Source organism: Phyllostomus hastatus, unplaced genomic scaffold (assembly GCF_019186645.2).
Source record: "Phyllostomus hastatus isolate PE091 unplaced genomic scaffold, TTU_PhHast_1.1 phas_contig_58, whole genome shotgun sequence".
NCBI classification, from domain to species: domain Eukaryota; kingdom Metazoa; phylum Chordata; class Mammalia; order Chiroptera; family Phyllostomidae; genus Phyllostomus; species Phyllostomus hastatus.
The window spans coordinates 30,575,766-30,595,671 of NW_025333916.1; the positions used below are offsets into that span (position 1 = coordinate 30,575,766).

The following is a 19,906-nucleotide window of genomic DNA, read 5'->3' on the forward strand; positions in this document are numbered from 1 at the left end:
ACAGTTATAGGAAAACTATGTATGAAGCAAGATACCACCTCAAATACTTCAAAATGTGCATTGAGAGACTTATACTCTTCACTCCCACCAAAAAAAAATCTAAATTCTTAAGTGTAAGGCAGTTATATTAATTAAATTCCTTATTATCTTATTTTATCTTAGCTAACATTTAACATTGTTTAGTTTGTTATGGAAAAAAAATAGCATTCCCATATATACCACATGCTATATAATGTTCTGTGAAGGACTATGGTCTGCTTTTCTGGTGTGTAAACTCAAGTAAATGCTTAGTGCATGAGTCTTTTGCTTTACTATGACTTTCTTCTTGGATTCAAACTCTGTCTTTAAAAGTATGGCTTTGAGTGTAAATGGGCATGTAGTGAGCTTATTTACAGAATGAATTTTAAGTAGAATATTTACATCCAGAGACTTTATAAACTAACTTTAAACAATAACTTTAGTAAAAATTGTTGTTGAGTTACTGTGGCTTAGACTATTTCCTGGTATTTATTTTGGCTTTACTTATTTGTTCTTGAACACCAAAAAGATTCCTTTCCTCTACCAAAATTCTTATTAAGTGTGAGTGAGAATAATAAATCATACATAGTAAAGGAATAATATAGTATTTTGTCCTATTAAATTTAAAATATAAATGAGCTTTTATTTGTGATCAATAATTAGAGTTTTTTTATTTAAAACTGGAGAAATCTCTGTATCCATAAGATCTTAGGATCAAACAGAACTTAATTCTGCTTATTTTAAACAAATTTATTGGAAAATTGGTTTAAAAAAAGAAATTTATTGGAAAGATAATTATCGTATGTTGCTATGTATAATGTGCTCCCGTGTTTTTGGCCCAAACTTTCAGGAAAAAAATATTTCATTTTAATTTTTTAATTCAATTTTTCGGCATCGTTTGTCTTATCAAGTGGATAACAGTCGACATCATCTATCTTTCTTTGTGGATAACAATACATCACCCTTCGTTTCAATTTGTTGAATCGTTGCCAAACCTGCTTTCGTTGCAAGTTCATCCTAAGTTCAACAGAACCAATTATTGTATTCCAGGGTATTATTTTGCATACAGATATCGTTATTGCTTTCTAGAGTTATACTTTTCATGCATAAGCATAAATAAAAGAATTAAAAACATTTACATAGATATGGAATTAGTACTACCTATGTATAATACACATCCTTATTTTTCCCTCAAAATTTTGGGCAAAAATGTGCTCATTATACTCTGCCAAATATGATAGTATCTCACATACTTGGCAGGAAATGTGGAAAAATGAGCAAAATGAAGAGAAACTAGGATAGAGAACACAGTCAGGGTCACAACACAGGAGCAATTTAGTTTCTGCTACATGTCACCAACACAGACTCTCAACTCCACAGCTCTGAACAATTGCTAACTATGCCTAGTGTTTGCATTCCTAGCTAGAGTTTTAGAGTCCCGGCAAGATTGATGAAGCCCAGGACACATGTCCATGCCTTTGCTGCCAAGGGGGAAGGAAAAGAGAATGTCTGGAGTCTGTTGCTTTCTGTGGCAAGAAGCAGGGTCCTTCTGTCTTTCAGTAACACACAGGGGATTTCCCTGTAACAGGAGGAGTTTGTATGCTCAGCGGCCAAGAAAAGGGCACATATCCACTACAGTCCCTCCATGTGGCTGTCCAACAACTGTGTACAATTTTCTTCCCATGCTTACCCCTTTGCGGGGGACAGAAAAGTTCCAGCCTAACCTAATACAGGTATTCACTATTCAACCAAAATATATCATCCTCTTCCTCAAAGAGTGATAACCAAAAGTCTATTTAGTTACCACATCCAGCTCCAGTTCAAGATAATACCCATTTTTCCACTAGTTTTACCTGATCTTCTATCAGTATTAATGCAGCCTATGGACTCAGTTGTATAGTTAGCCTAATAAACTAATGGAGGTAAGAGAGAGGAAAGAAAGGGGAAATTAAATTAGTTGAAATATATATATTTCATATACATATGAAAGAAAATATGAGTAGGCACTACAGTCCTTTTATTTTTGCAGCTGTCTCAAGGCCAGAACTGGCACTTAAGACTTTCATTTTTCAGGTAGCACCACAGGTGTTCAAGGTCCTTTATCTTATATTGTGATTCCAGACCATCACCTTAAGGAATTGTAATTCATGATGGTCCTATCTTCACATAGTCGCAGTAGTCTTCTGTTAACTTTTGTCTTACAGAAACATGTACAAAAGTAGAGAGTGTATAATGAGCTATGCACCCAATCACCTAGCTTAACACCTATCAGTCATAACTAATCTTGTTTCATCTCTACCCCACACACCCACTATGAGGATTATTTTAAAGCAAACCCAGAAGCATTTATTCACAATTATTTGTATCTCTAAAGGATAAAGACTTTATCATAACCACAGTATCATTATCTCATGTACACAATAATTCTTGACATTAAATACTAAGTGTTCAAGTGTCCCTCCATTATCCTGTGTTTCTTAAGACCCAGTTTGTTGGAATTAAAATTCAGTAAAGTGACACATACAGATCGTGTCACCACTGGTTCAGAGCATATACTGCATCCTTCAGGACTGCACATCTCCCTCACAAGGTGGTATATTGTAGGTGTATCATAACTGAGTCATCAACAGACTGTGCTGCTTCTATGGGTGATGGGTTACCTGAGAGTGCGGAATCCCATGGGCATCACAGTTGCTTTTTTTTTGTCATGAAGTAAATTCCTTGATCAGAAGCAATATCGTGGCTACCCTGGAACTATGTGAGGCATTGAACAATTCTAAGAATGATAGTGTTGATGAAATAGTACTGGGAAGAGCAAATCCAAAACCAAAATAGGTATGCCTTCCAGTAAGGAGAAATCACTGCCCCCTCCATAAATAGGTCCAGTGTAGCTGGCTGGTCCCTGCGGGCTGTGGTACATAAATAGGAAATCTCTCACTTTAAAGGCCTCAATAGGAAGCAGGCCTCCACGTCACACTAGGGAATCCTGGAACTAGAGGTGCCTGAACATTCTCTTTCCCTGGACAGCTAGGGCACAGGCATGTGATCTAGGTTTGCTGATTCATACCATCCTTCCTGAAACTGCTATTTGTTAATACAATGTAAGTTTCAAACTCATGTAAGTCAGTTATCTCTAAATTTTGGTTGCTGTTTTGTAGAAATCATCCTGATGTTCACAAATATAGTGTGGAGACTGTACAGTGGTATCCTCATGACACTGGCATGTTCACATCAAGTTCATTTGATAAAACTCTGAAAGTATGGGATACAAATACATTACAAGTAAGTATATTAAAACCTTTGCAAATGGCACTATTGGATGAAGGAGAATTTAACCCTAAACCATTTTAGTGTGATTATTTGCTAAGATGTCACATAATAATGTGAAATTAGTATAGTGGTTAAGAAGAGTTAGATTGTTTGAATTCATATCTTGGGTTTGCTCCCAACTAGTATCTGAACCTCTCTCTGTTTGTCTCCTTATCTGTAAATGTAGGTAATGATTGTATCTTACAGAATAGTTAAGATAAAGTAGGTCAAAATACTTGTAAAGAAACTAGATCAGTGCCTAGCATATAAATGCTCAAAAACCATTAGCTATTATTATTGTTATTATTTAAAACTACTGTGATCTTGTGATCTAGTGAAGAAAATTGGATTTATCTCCTGTTGACCTAAAAACTTAAAGGAAAAGAAAGTTAAGAATACTTTAGCTTAGTAAAGGTCAACAGTAGATAATAGTTTTCATGATATGATATTTGGTCAAATTTATATTTCAAGTGTTAATCTTTTCCCTGAGCTCTAGTCCCATATTTTTCTAGCTGTAGTGCCATCTCCTCAAACTTAATTTGTTGCAAACTGATTGCTAATCACATCCATTTAGTACTCAAATCTTACCAATCTTTCTTCAAATTCACATATTTCTCTTTTTCTCTTTCCCTCACCATTACCATATATCTAGACTACTACCAAAAACTGTTAACCAGTTCCCTTGCGTTTTTCTTCCCATGTTTCCATCATAAGTTCTACCCCCAAATTAATCTTATTATAAACCTGTTTCATCCTATCTGTACCCAAGTCCACTAGTGACTTCCCTTGTCTAAATTCAGTCTGACCGTCTAAGTTGCCCATAACCTCACCTGCTGGTCCCTCAACTTTAGCTTCTACCTCTTTTTGCATAAATGTCTTGCCACCACTAAACTGATCTCCTTTTGCTGCTGATCATACCTTGATTGTATTGTACTCCCTGCCTTAAGTCCTCTTCCCTAGGCAACATTTTCTGTTACTTGTCATACAGCTGGAAATGTGGGCCCTTCGACCAGCGCCTTCCCCTATCTCCCACTTCCCAGCCCCTGGTAACCACCACTTCATTCTGCTTCTGTGAGTTTGGCTTTGTTAGATTCCACATATAGAAGAGATCAGCCAGTATTTGTTTTTCTCTCGCTGACTTACTTCATTTAGCATAACTCCCTCAAGGCCCATCCATATTGTCACAAATGGCAGGATTTCCTCCTTTCTCATGGCTGACTAATATTCACATATATAAAATAAAGCTGCAGTGAACATGGGGCTGTGTATATCTTTTCAAATCAGTGCCTTTGTTCTCTTTGGATGAATACCCTGAAGTGGAATTGCTGGGTCATATGATAGTTCTATTTTCAACTTTTTGAGGAACCTCCATACTGTTTTCCATAGTGGCTACACCAACAGTGTACAAGGGTTCTCTTCCCCATCCCTGTAAACATTTGTTACTTCTTGTCTTTTTTATAATAACTTACTGTTATCTAATAGGTATGAGGTGATATCTCATTGTGGTTTTGATTTGCATTTCCCTGTTGCTTAGGGATGTTGAGCACCTATTCATGTACCTGTTGGCCATTTGTATATCTTCTTTGAAAAAATATTTAGCTGCTCTGTTCTTTTTGTAATTGGATTCTTTGGGAGGTGGGGTTTGCTATTGAATTGAATGACTGTTTTTCATATTTTAAATATTAGCCCTTTATTAGATACTGGTTCGAAAATATTACCTCCCATTCTGTCAATTGCCTTTTCATTTTGTTGGTGGTTTCCTTTGCTGTGCCGAAGATTTTTGGTTTTATAATTACTTTTGCTTTTGGTATCAAATCCAAACAATCATAGTCAAGGAGCTTATCCCTGTGTGTTCTAGGATTTGTATGATTTCAAGTCTTTAATTCATTTTGAGTTAATTTATGTATATGATATAAGAATTTTTTTCTTTTGCATGTGGTTGTCCAGTTTTTTCAACATTTATTGAAGAGACTCTCCTTAGTTGTAAATTAATTGACCATATATGCCTGGGTTTATTTCTGGGCTTTCTATTCTTTTTTTGATTTGTGCGTCTGCTTTTCTGCCAATACCATACTGTTTTGATTACTGTTTTGTAATATAGTTTCAAATCAGGAAATGTGATGCCTTCAGCTTTGTTTTTCTGTCTCAAGATTGCTCTCGCTGTGTGGGGTCATTTGCAGTTCCATACAAATTATAGGATTTTTCTTTTTTATTTCTGTAAAAAAATAGGAGAAATTTGGGTGAAAGGTTGTGTGTGTGTGTGTGTGTTTCTTTGGAAGGGGATGCTATTAAGATGAAAGAGACTTGAACATTTTTTTAGTGCTGATGGGAATGAGCCTGTAGGGAGGGAGAGGTTATAGATACCCAGGATATAGAGGAGATAATGTATAGGATGAGATTTCTGGCAATGCTAATAGGTATTTGAACATACTTCCTTTAAATATGAATAGGGATCATTTTTCTATGGTACCAGGAGTGAAGAAGGAAAAAGGCTAAGTGCAGGCAAATATGTTTGTAAGCTTGTTGATAAGACATTAAGAAGATTCTTATTGATTGGCTTCTGTTTTCTCTTTGGAATATAAGATCAGATCCACCTGTTGTGACCAAGTAGAGGTATTTGTGGAAAGTGTAGAAAGTTTGAAATAATTACAAATATTGCAGAGAAAGTGCAGAAAGTTTGAAATAGCTGCAGATATTGCAGAGAAAGTGCAGAAAGTTTGAAATAGCTACAAATATTGCAAGAATGCAGAGAATTATTGTAGGACTGGCAGTCAATACTGAAAGCCCTGTTGAGATTAATGATCTTTTATGGTGATCATCAGTCTACCTTATTATAAAGGTAGAACCACGCCCTGGCTGGTGTGGTACAGAGGCTTGAGCACAGGCCTGTGAACCAAGGGGTCACTGGTTTGATTCCCTGTCAGGGCACAAGCCTGGGTTGCAGGCCATGTCCCCTTTAGGGGATGCCTCAAGAGGCAACCACACATTGACATTTCTCTCCTCCTCTTTTTCTCTCCCTTCCCTCTCTCTAAAAATAAATAAATACATAAATAATCTTAAAAAGAAACTTACTTCACTAGGGTAGGACAGAGGTCAGCTAACTGCAGCCCACAGGCCAAGTTTGGCTCATTGCCTCTTTTTGTAAATGAAGTATTATTGGAACACAGACATACTCATTTGTTGTCTGTTTCTACTTTGATGTGCCAATGTCAGAAATGAGTAGCTGGCCCTCAAAGCCTTTAATAATTACAGCCTGAAGCTTTATGGAAAATGTTTGCTAACCTCTGATGTAGATCAGCCTGAGTGTAGGTGTACAGAAGGCAGACATTTGGAGTCATCAAGGGTTGAGGTCTCGACTGGTGCAAATACAAGCATAACAGCAAAAGAGTTGAAGATATTTGCAGTTGAAGTATCAGACAGACTTTGGAATCCAGGCTCAAGAAGGGAAAGTGAAGACAGGAAGTACTGATAGGAGTTCTAGGCTTTATTGGGTGTCCTGGAAGTAGGTGGGGGGGTGGGGGGGGGAGCTGAAAATGAATGACAGTTGATTATAGTTGTATATAACTGAAATGTATGATTTGAAAGGAGGTGATGGGAGAGAGTATCCTGGGTGTGGTAGCCGAACTTGTATGAAACTAAGACACAGAGTACTGGCTAGATCATCTATGTAGATGCTGAAGTCCCTAAATGGGGTAGAGAGGAAGATGATGAGTCGGCGGGGGGGGGGGGCTGTCTTTAATCTTAATCTCTGTGATTTGCTAGAGAAAAACTATTTTTCTCACAAGAGGGAGAAAAATGTTATAAATAACATAGGATTTCAAATGATCAGGTTTTTGAGGGTATTACCATCCTATGTTTGTCAAATAAATTGCTAGCAGTCAATTTAAAAATTGCTAACAATGTGAAAATAAATAGAAAACTTGTTGCATTTGTCACTGTAATTAGAACTTACACTTTAAAAATATCTTTTGATTATCAGACTGCAGATGTATTTAATTTTGAAGAAACGGTTTACAGTCATCATATGTCTCCAGTTGCCACCAAGCACTCTTTGGTAGCAGGTTTGTTCATGTATTCTTTTGTTTTGTGACATTTTGAAAACTTTCTCCCTTTTCATATCAAGTTAGTTTTGATATAGATATTTTAACCCAGATGAAGAACAAAATTCTTTTTTAGAAAAGACTTAAGTGCATGTTGCTATTTATATTCAGTTTAATAGTAATTGTGCAAGTCAGGCATTGTGCTAATGGGTAGGAAGCAAAGATTAGTTAAGAAGGTATATTTCTGTTCCCAGAGAATCACTTATAAACCACCAAAGTTTCAAAGATTTTACATGAACAAAGTTTGACAGCTTTTTCAATTTGACACAATAAAACAAGGGAATTATTTCCTTTTCTCTAAAATCGTGCGATTCAAATTAAACATCCATTTTTATGGAAGTACCTGCAACAAAATTTTCATGTTTTTGGAAGAAAAAATGTTTTCTGGTGTCAGGGGTCAGGTCCCTGTAATTTTATTATTCTCTGGCGCTGCCTGAATCTCCTCACCTCCAGACGTCAGTCAGCTACTTCATCTTAGAGAAGAGATGGGCACAAAATTGTCTTTGGGCTCCACTCTTTCTGTGTCCAGACTGTCTATGAATCTACTACTAGTGACTGGAAGTATTTCATTATCTTGGAAAACCTAAGCTATTAAAATAAAATAATTGAAGATGATAAAATAGTATGGAATTATATACCACATTGTACCAATACAAATTTCCTGGATTTGATATTGTACTATAGTTACCTAACGTAACTATTTAGGGTACTTGACTGAAGTGTAAACAAGGGCCTCTCCATACTATCTTTGCAACTTTCTGTAAGCAAATATAATTATTTCTAAATTAAATGTTAAAAAAATAATGCAATAATAGAGTTGTTTTAGTACTAAAATGTAACTACTATTAAAATAAGTTTTCTAATTATAAACATTAAAAGTGATTTGAAGTGCATTTTTAGACTACATTTTCATATTTCTGCGTGGATGCAGTGAAAAGGCCATAATTCATAATGGTAGTTTCTTATTTCCTTTTGGTGATGACTTAAAATAAAATTATCTTTAACCATCCTTATTTTTGTTTTACAGTTGGTACTAGAGGACCCAAAGTACAACTTTGTGACTTAAAGTCTGGATCCTGTTGCCACATTCTACAGGGTATTTTTTATTTGTAACAATAATTACTTTGAGTACTTTCAATAAAAAGAAACATTACTAACAATGTATTCTTTGTAAGTGACATGACTGATGTATTTTGTGGTAGTTGTTAAAAGTCAACAGGGAAATAAAGATCCTTCTGTGCATTATTCTTTAAGACTGAACTATTTAGGAGACATTTACATGAACAGTCACCATAGGGGGAGCTCAAAGGTCTAATTCAAAACTGTTATTTCTACATGTGAAAAAATAAACTTTTTATGAAACTTAAATGAGTACATTTGTCTCATGAACATAGTGTAATATTGCTCTGGCTGAGTAAAGATTCTAATACTTAGGTGCTTTTTTTCTCAGTGAAAATATTTTAGAAAGATATTAAAATAATACTTTGGTAAAGTTATATTAATTTAAATTATTTTTGCTACTTTTTATTGATATTAGATCATCTAATTCTAAACAATGAAAGAATGGGATGTAATTCAGAAATATAACATCTTTATTCATCTCAGAAACATTTAATAAATATGTAAGGAAAACTTGGGGGAAGATTTAACATTTGTTTCATATTATTATGAGTTTCTATTTGATATAAACTAGGTAAATTAAAATAACTGATTTGAATAGTTAAGTAAAAGTGAATTAAGATGCTGAATGTCACTTATCCTATGAACTCAGCACTTGTGCTTTGTAGAAAAAATTTTTATACGTGTTTTTTCATAGTTATGAATTTAAATAATTTTTTGTTTTATAACTTTCTGAAAAGTTTGAAAACTTCTTTTATTGTTTAGCATGTTTATCTTGCATGGTATGTTACAATGGCTTTTGCCGTAGAGACAAGTGAGTGAGCTTGAGCTCTATCCACTACCGGTGGATTGAGTTATTAGGCCAATAGCTGAATTTAAAAAGAAAGAATCACTTGCTCTGCCTGTTCTTTCCAAAGCAAAACCAGGCCTTCTATAATAGAATACCATGTGAGTGAAATGCCCTATAGATTTCACATTAATATTTAAACAGATTTTTTATCAATCTATCACTAATATTTTTTACTTTCTTCAGAATCAAAAAAATAATTGTACTTCATCTTTGATTTTCCAAATATTTTGCAAGACTTTTCATACAGTTGTTGTTGCAGGTCACAGGCAAGAAATATTGGCAGTTTCCTGGTCACCACGTTATGAACATATCTTGGCAACTGCAAGGTAAATTGCAGATAATTTGGTCTTGAAGTTAATAATTAATGAAAAACTACATTATCATTTATGTAATGAAAGACTGCATTTATGTAAGATGCATGTTTTGTTATTAATTGGGTCCTTAAACATAAAATAATTGAGTTACAGGTTTTAATTAATAACACCAGAAGAAATCTTCCTTGGCATCATAATTCTGATACTCACTGTGCTTCTTGAAGGTGCTCACTTTTTAAAATAGAGAAAACAAGAGAATTTATGTAGCAATGTAAATCTAGTACTGCTGGAATAACAATAAATAACTGTGTTGTGTCTATTTTGCATATACAAGTATAGCACTATTCAGTAGCTTTTTATTCACTTTCTGTAATCCAGAATTACTTTGAATCTGATTGGATACATCTGTCAATTCATTGATTCAATTTACTAATATTTAATGACTTTCTACCATGTGCAAAACACCGTGCTAGCGCCACAGTTAAACCAAGGCATATGCCCTTCAAGAAGCTAACAGTCTATGGGGAGTAGTCAAAAAAAAAATTAGCGATTACAGGACATACTGAAAATGCTTTAATAGAGTTACAGCTCTGAGAGATGTAATATGGGAAAAGAGAGCAGAAGCACTTAATCTAAGTGCTTCTGGGGGGTTTTATTTGCTGGAGGGAAGAATCTTTCCTGTTTAAATGCTGAGAAGAAAGTATCAGTAGAGAAAAATCGGTGAAGGTAAGAAATGGGGGGAATAGTTGTTACCTCAAGACCTTAAACAGATGGAAGAGGATGGTGTCAAGGGTCCAGGTAGAAGGGGGACACTTGATTTGACACATGAAGGGCTTTGGGAGACCAAATGGATGGAGGAAAGGGTAGACATGAATCCAGTTTAATTTGTGACTTTGCAGTGAGTTCAAGAAGTGCAAACCTAGTGGCCTCTATTGTTTTTTAGTGGAGTAGAACTTCATGTCATCTATTGAAAATACCAGAATGGGGATGGAATTTTAAAGGAAAGTAGTAAAGCTTTGGATGAACACTTTTAACAGTTTGGCGAGAGATCTTTTTAGGGGCACGTAAGAATGCTGGTTGGTGTTGTGTGCTTAGTTGAAGGTGTGGACCACAGCTGTGTACTAAGCTACAGAAATCAAAACATTAAATGACACAGACTTAACGATTGTGTGGAAATTGTTGAAGTCATGGGTGTAAGGAAGGAAATAAAATCACAAAAAGGGCCCTGGCTGGTGTAGTCCAGTGGATTGAGTGCTGGCCTGCAAATCAAAAGGTCCCCTGTTCAGTTCCCAGTCAGGGCACATGCCTGGTTTGCAGGCCAGGTCACCAGTTGCGGGTGCACAATAGGGAACCACACAGTGATGTTTCTCTCCCTCTCTTTCTCCCTCCCTTCCCCTCTCTAAAAATAAATAAAATCTTTTAAAAAAATCACAAAAAGGTTTATGGAAGGGGATCAATGACCTAATGAGATAGAAGAAGTATGTGTATTAGAGTAAGAAAATTAAAAAACTGAAGGGTAGGAACTAGTAGCCAAATTTTTTGATATAGATGTTTTGGTAAAACTTTTTTGCAGAATTATTACAAAAGTTATTCAGATTAGTTTTATAAAGATATCTGTCTGGATTTTTATAAAGCTTCTAGCCCTCCCTCTCTGTCACAGTTTGGTCCCCAAAGACTATTTGTTAATAGTTTGTAGAATGTTAGGTTGAAATTTAAAATTTCTGAAGTAGAACAAGGTCTACAATGTAGCCTTAAGAGGCTGGCTAAAGAGGTGTGATAGGGAGATGCTAGGTTCTTGTTGTGGGTCCATGTTAGGGTGAAGTCACATTGTTTATGCCTAACTGGGTTTTCCTCAAATCACAGGGAGGCCAAGAGGCATTTGGTTCTCAGAGTACCCAAGGAATTTGAGTCAGTACCAGAATGAATTTAGTAATCAGTGTTAGGAGTCAGGTATCTTTAAATCTAATCTGTTTCAGAAGAGACTTAAATCCTCAGGCTTATCCCATGGCACACGTTTTCCCCAGATGGAAAGAAAGAAAACCAACTTGAGAATGGAAAATGCTAGTTTTTTGCTTACTATTCTAATTGGCTAGCTGTGATGGTGATCTGTGAAATGAATCAAAGAGATGTATATATATATCTCCCACATGGTGTAACATTGACTGTTCTCATTTAATGTCTTGACTTGATTGCTGTCAGCTTCCACTGGGCTACCTGACTGTGGAGTGTTGTCCAGCAAGAAATCACCAGCACAAAACTTTGCAAACCATTTTTGATACATTCAATAAGTGACAGCACCTTTTCCATATATGGCACAAATCTTATTTTGAGTTTCAGTTGCATTTTTACCTATATTGAAATACTAAAGCATAATATGCCAAAAATGTTGCTTATTTTCTTCCACCTTTTGTATTAAACTGACTACACAAAAATCCACCAGTTTTGATTCTTTTTTTTTCTGTTTTTCTTGTTTATTTTTACATTTGAATGTTGAAAGATATGTATTTATTGCTATTTCATTGTTCATAGTTTTGATCTTTTTCAAGTCTTTTTTTCAATGCATGCTAATGTGACAGCTGTCACAATACAATCAAACAAAATTGTTTCAAATGAAGTTAAAGACAACTAAGCTGTACTAGAGCTAGTTTATGGAGAAAACCAAATGAACTTTTTGGCCAGCCCAATCATATATATGATTTACCTTTTAATGGGGAATAGGTTTATAAAATGCAATGCAATGGTTTTCTAATTAAAATGGCCTGTAGAAACCCAGTGGATTAGAATATTGTTGAGGTCTTTGTGAGGATATGAAAGCGTGAGTTGAACTGATCAGTATATTTTTAGTAGTAGTTTAGAAGTTGAAAATAAAGTGTGATCATGGTTTTTCCTCTAAAATTAAAATAAATATCTAATTTCCAGAAGACATTAAGTTTCTTTCTTGTATATTGGGCAAAGATTATTTGAGTACAGGAAGTCAAATAAAAATACATTGTTCTTATTATTCACTTTGTTCTGATGTTTTTATCACATTAAAAAAAACCACCAAATTCATGAAATGGATCCTGAAGCAAAGGGGAATTAGTTAACTGCTTGATTGTCTAGAGGACATTTGAATAATAAAAATAGTAAGGATGTAGTGACAAAGTTGCTTAAATAAGTATCAAGCTGTAAGCCTAACTAGTCCTTGGGGAGAATGATGTTCATGTCATTAAAAACAAAATGAAAAGTAGCAGAATTCTGTCCTTGTGATCTAAGAAAAGGTTACTTTTTAAAATGTTTTTATTTCTTTGTGCTCCTATTGACTATTTAATATTTGCTGAAAATAACCCAAATGTACAAATATCCTGAGCCCTCTATGTGCCATAGTACTGGAAAGGTAGGTGAAGAGGGTGCAGTCACTATCCTAGTTATATATGTCAATGTAACATTTATTTTTTCTCAGTGCCGACAGTAGAGTGAAATTATGGGATGTGAGGAGAGCATCAGGATGTCTGATTACTCTTGATCAGCATAATGGGAAAAACTCACAAGCTGTTGAATCAGGTAATGAAGAATGCACTAACAGAGAAATATAAAAAATAGTATTTTTTAAAAATTTTGAGTGAAACCAAATAATAAATGTATATAGACAAATTTCAAATTTTGTGATTTTTAAAAAAGTCATTCACAATGAATCAATTTCATAATTTAAATAAATTATGGTTGTCTTTAAGACGCAAGTAAATATGGCATTTCATCTGTCACTGAATTTTCAAGTGGAGAAACTTTTCTGGATTAATTTGTTACCTTTTTTTCCTCCAATGATGCCAATTTATACAATTTAGTGCCACTTAGAAAGTAGTAAGTTGAAAGAATAGTGACATTTAGTGGCCATTGTGTCACAATAAAATTTGCAAGTTGTGTTAAATATGCCAGCTGCAATCCAGGAGATAAAATACCACACTGTATTTTTTTCAACAGAATTTAATTTTTGTGTACATTAAAATTCTGATTCACGATTAATTCTGGACCAGAAATATATAAGGAAGAACTATGTAAAATCTATGATTTTTAAATAATCTTTTTATTTAAATAAATAAGGCTATTGAGAATTATGCTTTTTCAAACTTGTTTATTTTAAAAGTAATATAAATTTTGATTGAGACTAGAACAGGTTTCCTTTTTTGTTAAAGTTTTTAAATAGGAAATAGTATCATTAATGATTTTTAATATTCTGTGGATTGATTTTTAGATTCAAAATAGAAATAATATATAAGAAGTTTGAAAGGTGCTTAAATTAAATTTTTAGTGTTAAACTATGTAATTGAGTTTTATAGCACAGCTTTTTAAAGACAAATATATTTGGCAGAATTTTCTCCCTTTGGTTTTTCAGTTTTCCTCTATTTTTATGGTTCTAATTTATATAATATATTTTGCTGTGTATAATAGACTCCCATGTATAATGTGCACCAGGTTTTTGGCCCAAACCTCCAGGAAAAAATCTTTCATTTTAATTTTTTAATTCAACCTTTTATCTATTTATATTCAGATCCTTTTTTTTGTATTACAAAGGAATTTTGGCATTTATTTTTGAACATATTATGGTACGATAAATTTTAAGTAATAAATAATTACGAAACACTAGAACAGAGACAAGGCATTTCAGGTGATGCCCATGTATAATGCTAATCCTTATTTTTCCCTCAAAAATTTGGGCAAAAAAGAATGCATTGTACACAGCAAAATACAGTAGCTTATATTCAAATAATCCAAAGGGATGATTAATTTTAAATATAATCCACTATACATTTTAAGTAATTCAAGTAGTTGCCCTTTAGTATGTTTAAATAAGTAGATCAACAAGTATTAAATGTGTGCTGAATACAAGAACGTGTAAACGAAATTGTATTTTTCATTGCAGCAAACACTGCTCATAATGGGAAGGTTAATGGCTTGTGTTTTACAAGTGATGGGCTTCACCTCCTCACTGTCGGTACAGATAATCGAATGAGGCTCTGGAATAGTTCCAGTGGAGAGAACACACTAGTAAGAGATTTTTAAATACATCCACCTTTAGAATGTAAAATAAAGAAATGGATCTGTGTCATACACTTGATTTTTTTTTCTGTAGATTTAACTCTGTTTCTTAACTCTGAATCACAGCTTTCTTTTTATAACATTTTCCCATTATTTGAACTAGTAATTCACAACTCAAGACAATCTACCCCACCTCACCCTCACCAGTCTCCCCACATAGTAGCGAAGTGTTGCTCTATTGATCCACTGTGCATAAAAGATTGGGAACAACTGATACAAAGTAACAAAACCGTAGGTGTGCCTGGCAAGGACCATAACATGAATTTTCAAAAAGTATTAGAAATCAATTACCAGTTAAGAATCTAGCACCTTTAAAACACATTTATTTTAGTACTAAAATACTCTATGTTCTGTGTACTAACTTTGGATTTTGCTTATAAGTCACATATAGTATAAAATTTGACACTTTATATTTATTGAGAGTTAATGTGCCAGATCCTGTGCTAATAAAAATTAACATTTAATATGTGTGCTGGAGCATATATGATCGTATTTAATCAACACTATCAATGCAGTTCTTGTTAAAATAGCCATTATGCACATGAGGAAATGAAACATAAAATAGTTAGGTAACTTGCCTAAGTGTACACAGGTACAACAGTTTGACTCTAGATTTTACTATCACCATAATGCTGATTATACCCAGACTTCTTAAAGTATTATTTTTGTAGGGGTTTTTTAGTTACAGTTTACACTCAATACTGTTTTTATCAGTTTCAGATGCACAGCATAGTGGTTAGACAATTATATACAAGTACTTTACAAAGTGATCCCCCAATATTTCAAGTACCTGCCTGATACTGTACATAATTATTATGATATTATTGACCGTATTTCCTATCCTGTACTTTACATCCCTGTGACTATTTTGTAACTAACAATTTGTACTTCTTAATCCCTCTACCTATTTTACCCAGTCCCCCAGTCCTCCTCCTATCTGGCAACCATCAGTCTATTCTCTGCATCTGTGAGTCTGTTTCTATTTTGTTTGTTCATTTATTTTGTTCTTTAGATGAAATCATGTGTTATTTGTCTTTCTCTGGCTTATTTCAGTAAGCATAATACCTTGTAGGTTCATCTGTGCTGCAGCAAATGGTACGATTTCATTTTTTTTAGATGGCTGAGTAATATTCTTTTGTGTATATATATACACCACAGCTTTTTTATCCACTCATCTATTGATGGGCACTTGGATTCTAAAGCATTTGTTTAATATCTTAAGGTAGGTATTAATATTAATAATGTTCCTTTCTTTAGTCATTCTTTCTAGCTAATTCACTTTCATGTACTCTGGGTATCGCTTTCTTAATTAAATACTAATTTTACTATGTGATCAAAATTGTTTATACAGTGTTCTTCATATTCTTTATTAAATGCTTCTTCATTATGTCTCAGGCTAGAAACTCAGGCATTGCAAATTAGTTTAGAATCTTCCATTTCTAATTAGATCATACCTTCTTTTTCTCTTTTTATTTATTTGTTTAATAAATATTTTTTAAGTACTTCCTATTTGCCAGGCAGTATTATACAGCAGTAAACAAAACATAGAAAAGTCATCCTCATGGAGCTTGCATTCCAGGGAGAGGAAGAAAGACATCAGTCTTTCCAATTAATAAATGGATGGATGGATGCATAAAATATGTGATAGATGTGGTAAGTGCTATGAAGAAAAGCAAGAAAGGGGCATAGAAAATATTAGGAAGTTGGAGTTGCTGTTTTTCCATAGAGTAGTCAGGGTAGCTCTAAGAAGATAACATTTGACCTGAAGGAAATGAAGGAGTGATCCATCAGATATCTGGGAAGGAGAGCATTCCAGGCAAAGAAAGAAAGAAAATACAAAGACGCTGAGGCTGAAGCATGCTTGAAATACCCAAGGAACATCTAAGGTGCTTTTGTGTTAGAATAACCACGTGGGAGAGTAATAGGAGAGGAGGAACAGGACACCAGAGTATGTAGGCTTCTGGGTCTTTGTATGAGTTTAGGCTTTTTCAGTGGATGGAGTGGAGAGTCACTCAAGACTTTTAGAGGGAGAAATGACAGGGTCACTTGGGAAAAGTAGGCTGGCATGTGTGTCAAAGGTAGGTGTGATAAATATAAATGGTATTGAATACATAAATTGTTAAAGTGATTTTATTCAACTTTTCTCTCCTTACCCTCTGCGTTTTTGCTAATAAATTTTTATCTTGAATAGTGTGTTTAAAATAGATAGTACATTTTAAAATGACTTTGATCAAAGCAAAAGTTGTTCATGCAAAGGTGACTAGAGTAGGCCAGAAATTCACCTACAAAGAACACTTAAAGGAATTTCAGACATTGATCTCAGTAAAAGTAACTGTCTTTAGAGTAACACACTGTCTTCAAATATTTAAAGGGCTGTGAGACAGAATAAGAAGCAAACTCCAGTCCTGCCATGTAGTAATTTGAAGACACTTGACAATTTATTCACAGTGACATCATGAAGGACTACAGTCAGAGTTTCAGTGTCTCCATCGTGTGATTGGGATTATTATGTACCAAAACAGTAATTGTAAGGGCAAAATGAAAGTATGTAAACAGTGGTACTGTACCTATTAAATAGTAGATGTATACCATAAATAATAACTATTATATTGGTGTTGCCTTATTAGTAGTGCCCTTAAAGGTTTAAAAAAGATATATTAATACATGCTTCCAGTATATGTATAATTATTTATGAATTATACACAAATAGTATTGTGAGTCTATATATTTCATAAAAGCTTAATTTCTTATTTTTCACATTAAAATGAAATAGAAGTTCTCTGTTTTCTTCTTATACCTTAATAGATCATTTTGCAGACTCCCTGAGGTGTGGGAACTGCACTTTGGAGACCATTGCCTTAGAGTACAGAGTGAACAATTCACAGAAAGGCAGCTTTAGGAACAAAAGAAGAAAATTTCAAAATAGCCATTCTGGTCCTTACTGTTTAGTTACTGGTATCATCATTCACTAGTTACCAATGTCTAGAAACTGGGGTCTGTCCTTTATTCTTCCTGGTCCCTTATCCCAGCTGTTAAATCAATTACAAAACCTTGTAATTCTCCCATCTTGATTTTTTTTCATACCTCTTTTCCAACCTCAATCTGGGCCTTCATGGTCTCTATTTAATCACTTTCTAACTTTTCCCAAACTCATCTCCCAGTGGAAGTTTTTCAGTGTTTCCTCAATATGCTCAGGTTGTTGAAACTGAATGCCTTTGCCTCTTGTGCACAAGGCCTTTATAAGCTGTACTCACTAGCATTATGTCTTGCCATTTTCCTATTTTTCCCTGTCCTTATCTATACTGAGCTACTTAGAATTCTTTAAATAGGGCATGCTCTCCCTCCCTTCCATTCTGCTATATTTACTATTGCCTTTGCTTTAGGGTACCATTCCTCTCCTTCCTGTCCTAGCTGCTTCTCAGCTTTCAAGATTCATCTGAGGCACAATGTCTCTTTAACTCCTCTAGTCTAGCATAGATGCTGCCAGAGTCCATACTGCTTATTTGTATCATAATGTCCTGTGATCATCACCTTATGGACTGAAAGAAAATAGTTTACAACACTGTGGTACAGTGCTTTTTCATTAATGTAGTCTAGATTCAGTTTTTGATTCTGTCATTTACTAGCCAAGAAACCTTGATTGAAATATTTAACCTTTCTGTTTTCTTTTTATATAAAATGTTACCTATCTCATAGTATTGTTTTGAATGTTACATGAAAATGCATGTAAAACATTTAACACATTGTCTTATACTTACAAGTGTTGACATTTTAGTGAATGTTGCCTGTCATTACTATTAAGTAATTATTATGCTGTTTGACAGTAAAATGGGCAGCTTTGTGATAGAATCTGCATCACTGTAGGTGTTTACTAAGTGACTAGATGGATATATTTTCTGGGACAATAAAAGGGACACACAAGATAGGGAGTTGGATTTGCCATCATCAAATCCCCAGTCTGTAATTTTCCTGCCCTATCAAGATCTTTTCAAAGCCTGTATATACCACCTTTAAGACTTCATAGCCAAAGGTAGCCTGTTTCTCCACAGAAATTCCATAATAATATGGATCATGCCATCTATCACACTGCTTTTTATGGTATTTGTAGATATAAAATGGGAACCTAGATAATCACCAAGCACAGTATAGGACATGTAGTAAGCATTAGTAAAAGGTAAATCCATCCTTTCATTAATCTGTTATTAGAACTTTATTCCATAGGCATTGAAAAGATATTAGTAGTTTTGAGCCCATAGGTGATTTAATCACAGCGGTGATTTACAGGGATTAATAGGACAATAACTTGCAAGATGGGTTGAAGGGTTGAATGCATAAGGACAAAGGTAAAAGTTAGTGAGCTGGTCCAGTATACCTCATTCCACTTCACATTTTAGAAGGAATGTAGGTTTTGCAGGTAGTTGCTCTGATAAATATGAATAAAACCATCACAGTCTAGCAGTTCATAATTTTCTAGGAGGAATAGAACATTGCTAGTTGAGAAGATTTGTGGTTTTTCTCCACTATCCCCGCCCCCCACCCATGGCATTCTACAAATTGTTGTACATGTAGGATCAAAAGATGCAAATGAGATTGAGTCTTAAATACTTTTAAATATATCTAGGAATTATTAAATCTAGGAACTTACTGTACCTTTATGTCCTAGGTGCTCTCATATGCATTATTTTATTTGATTTTTCATGATAACTTTGATGATGTTACTTCCATTGAACAGATTAGAAAAATGAAACTCAGAGGTTAAATAATTTATTACTCATAAGAGGCAAAGAAAAAAGAGGGTGTGGAATGGGTTTCAAAAACACAAGTCTATTGACTGTAAGTTTTAATGTTTTCAAGTTTCACTCTATACCACAGGGCAGTGAGGTAGTTGAATGCCTGTGCTCATTTCTGTCCCTTGTTAACGGTAAGGGGAGGTGACCCAAGTGTAGTGTCTACATATCAGCAAATATCCATATAGGCCTCAGTGTTTGTACACACACACACACACACACACTTTCACCCAACCCTTAGAAAGACAAATAACTGTTCAAACTCTAGTATTAGTTATTGTAAAGGGACATTTTGGTGATCTGCATGTTCATAATCCCCAAATTATTATGCAC

General features: G+C 34.4%; 1 protein-coding gene across 4 annotated transcripts in view; it reads left to right on the plus strand.

Annotated features, from left to right (window-relative positions):
- ERCC8 (ERCC excision repair 8, CSA ubiquitin ligase complex subunit) overlaps positions 1 to 19,906 on the plus strand; it is a 52,285-nt gene that overhangs the window by 8,576 nt on the left and 23,803 nt on the right. For all 4 annotated transcript variants that reach the window (XM_045848265.1, XM_045848263.1, XM_045848264.1 and 1 more), the window contains 6 exons: positions 3,177 to 3,300; positions 7,307 to 7,388; positions 8,455 to 8,523; positions 9,656 to 9,722; positions 13,153 to 13,253; positions 14,611 to 14,735. In XM_045848265.1, coding sequence (XP_045704221.1) covers positions 3,177 to 3,300; positions 7,307 to 7,388; positions 8,455 to 8,523; positions 9,656 to 9,722; positions 13,153 to 13,253; positions 14,611 to 14,735 — 568 coding nt within the window. The remainder of the gene's footprint in view (positions 1 to 3,176; positions 3,301 to 7,306; positions 7,389 to 8,454; positions 8,524 to 9,655; positions 9,723 to 13,152; positions 13,254 to 14,610; positions 14,736 to 19,906) is intronic.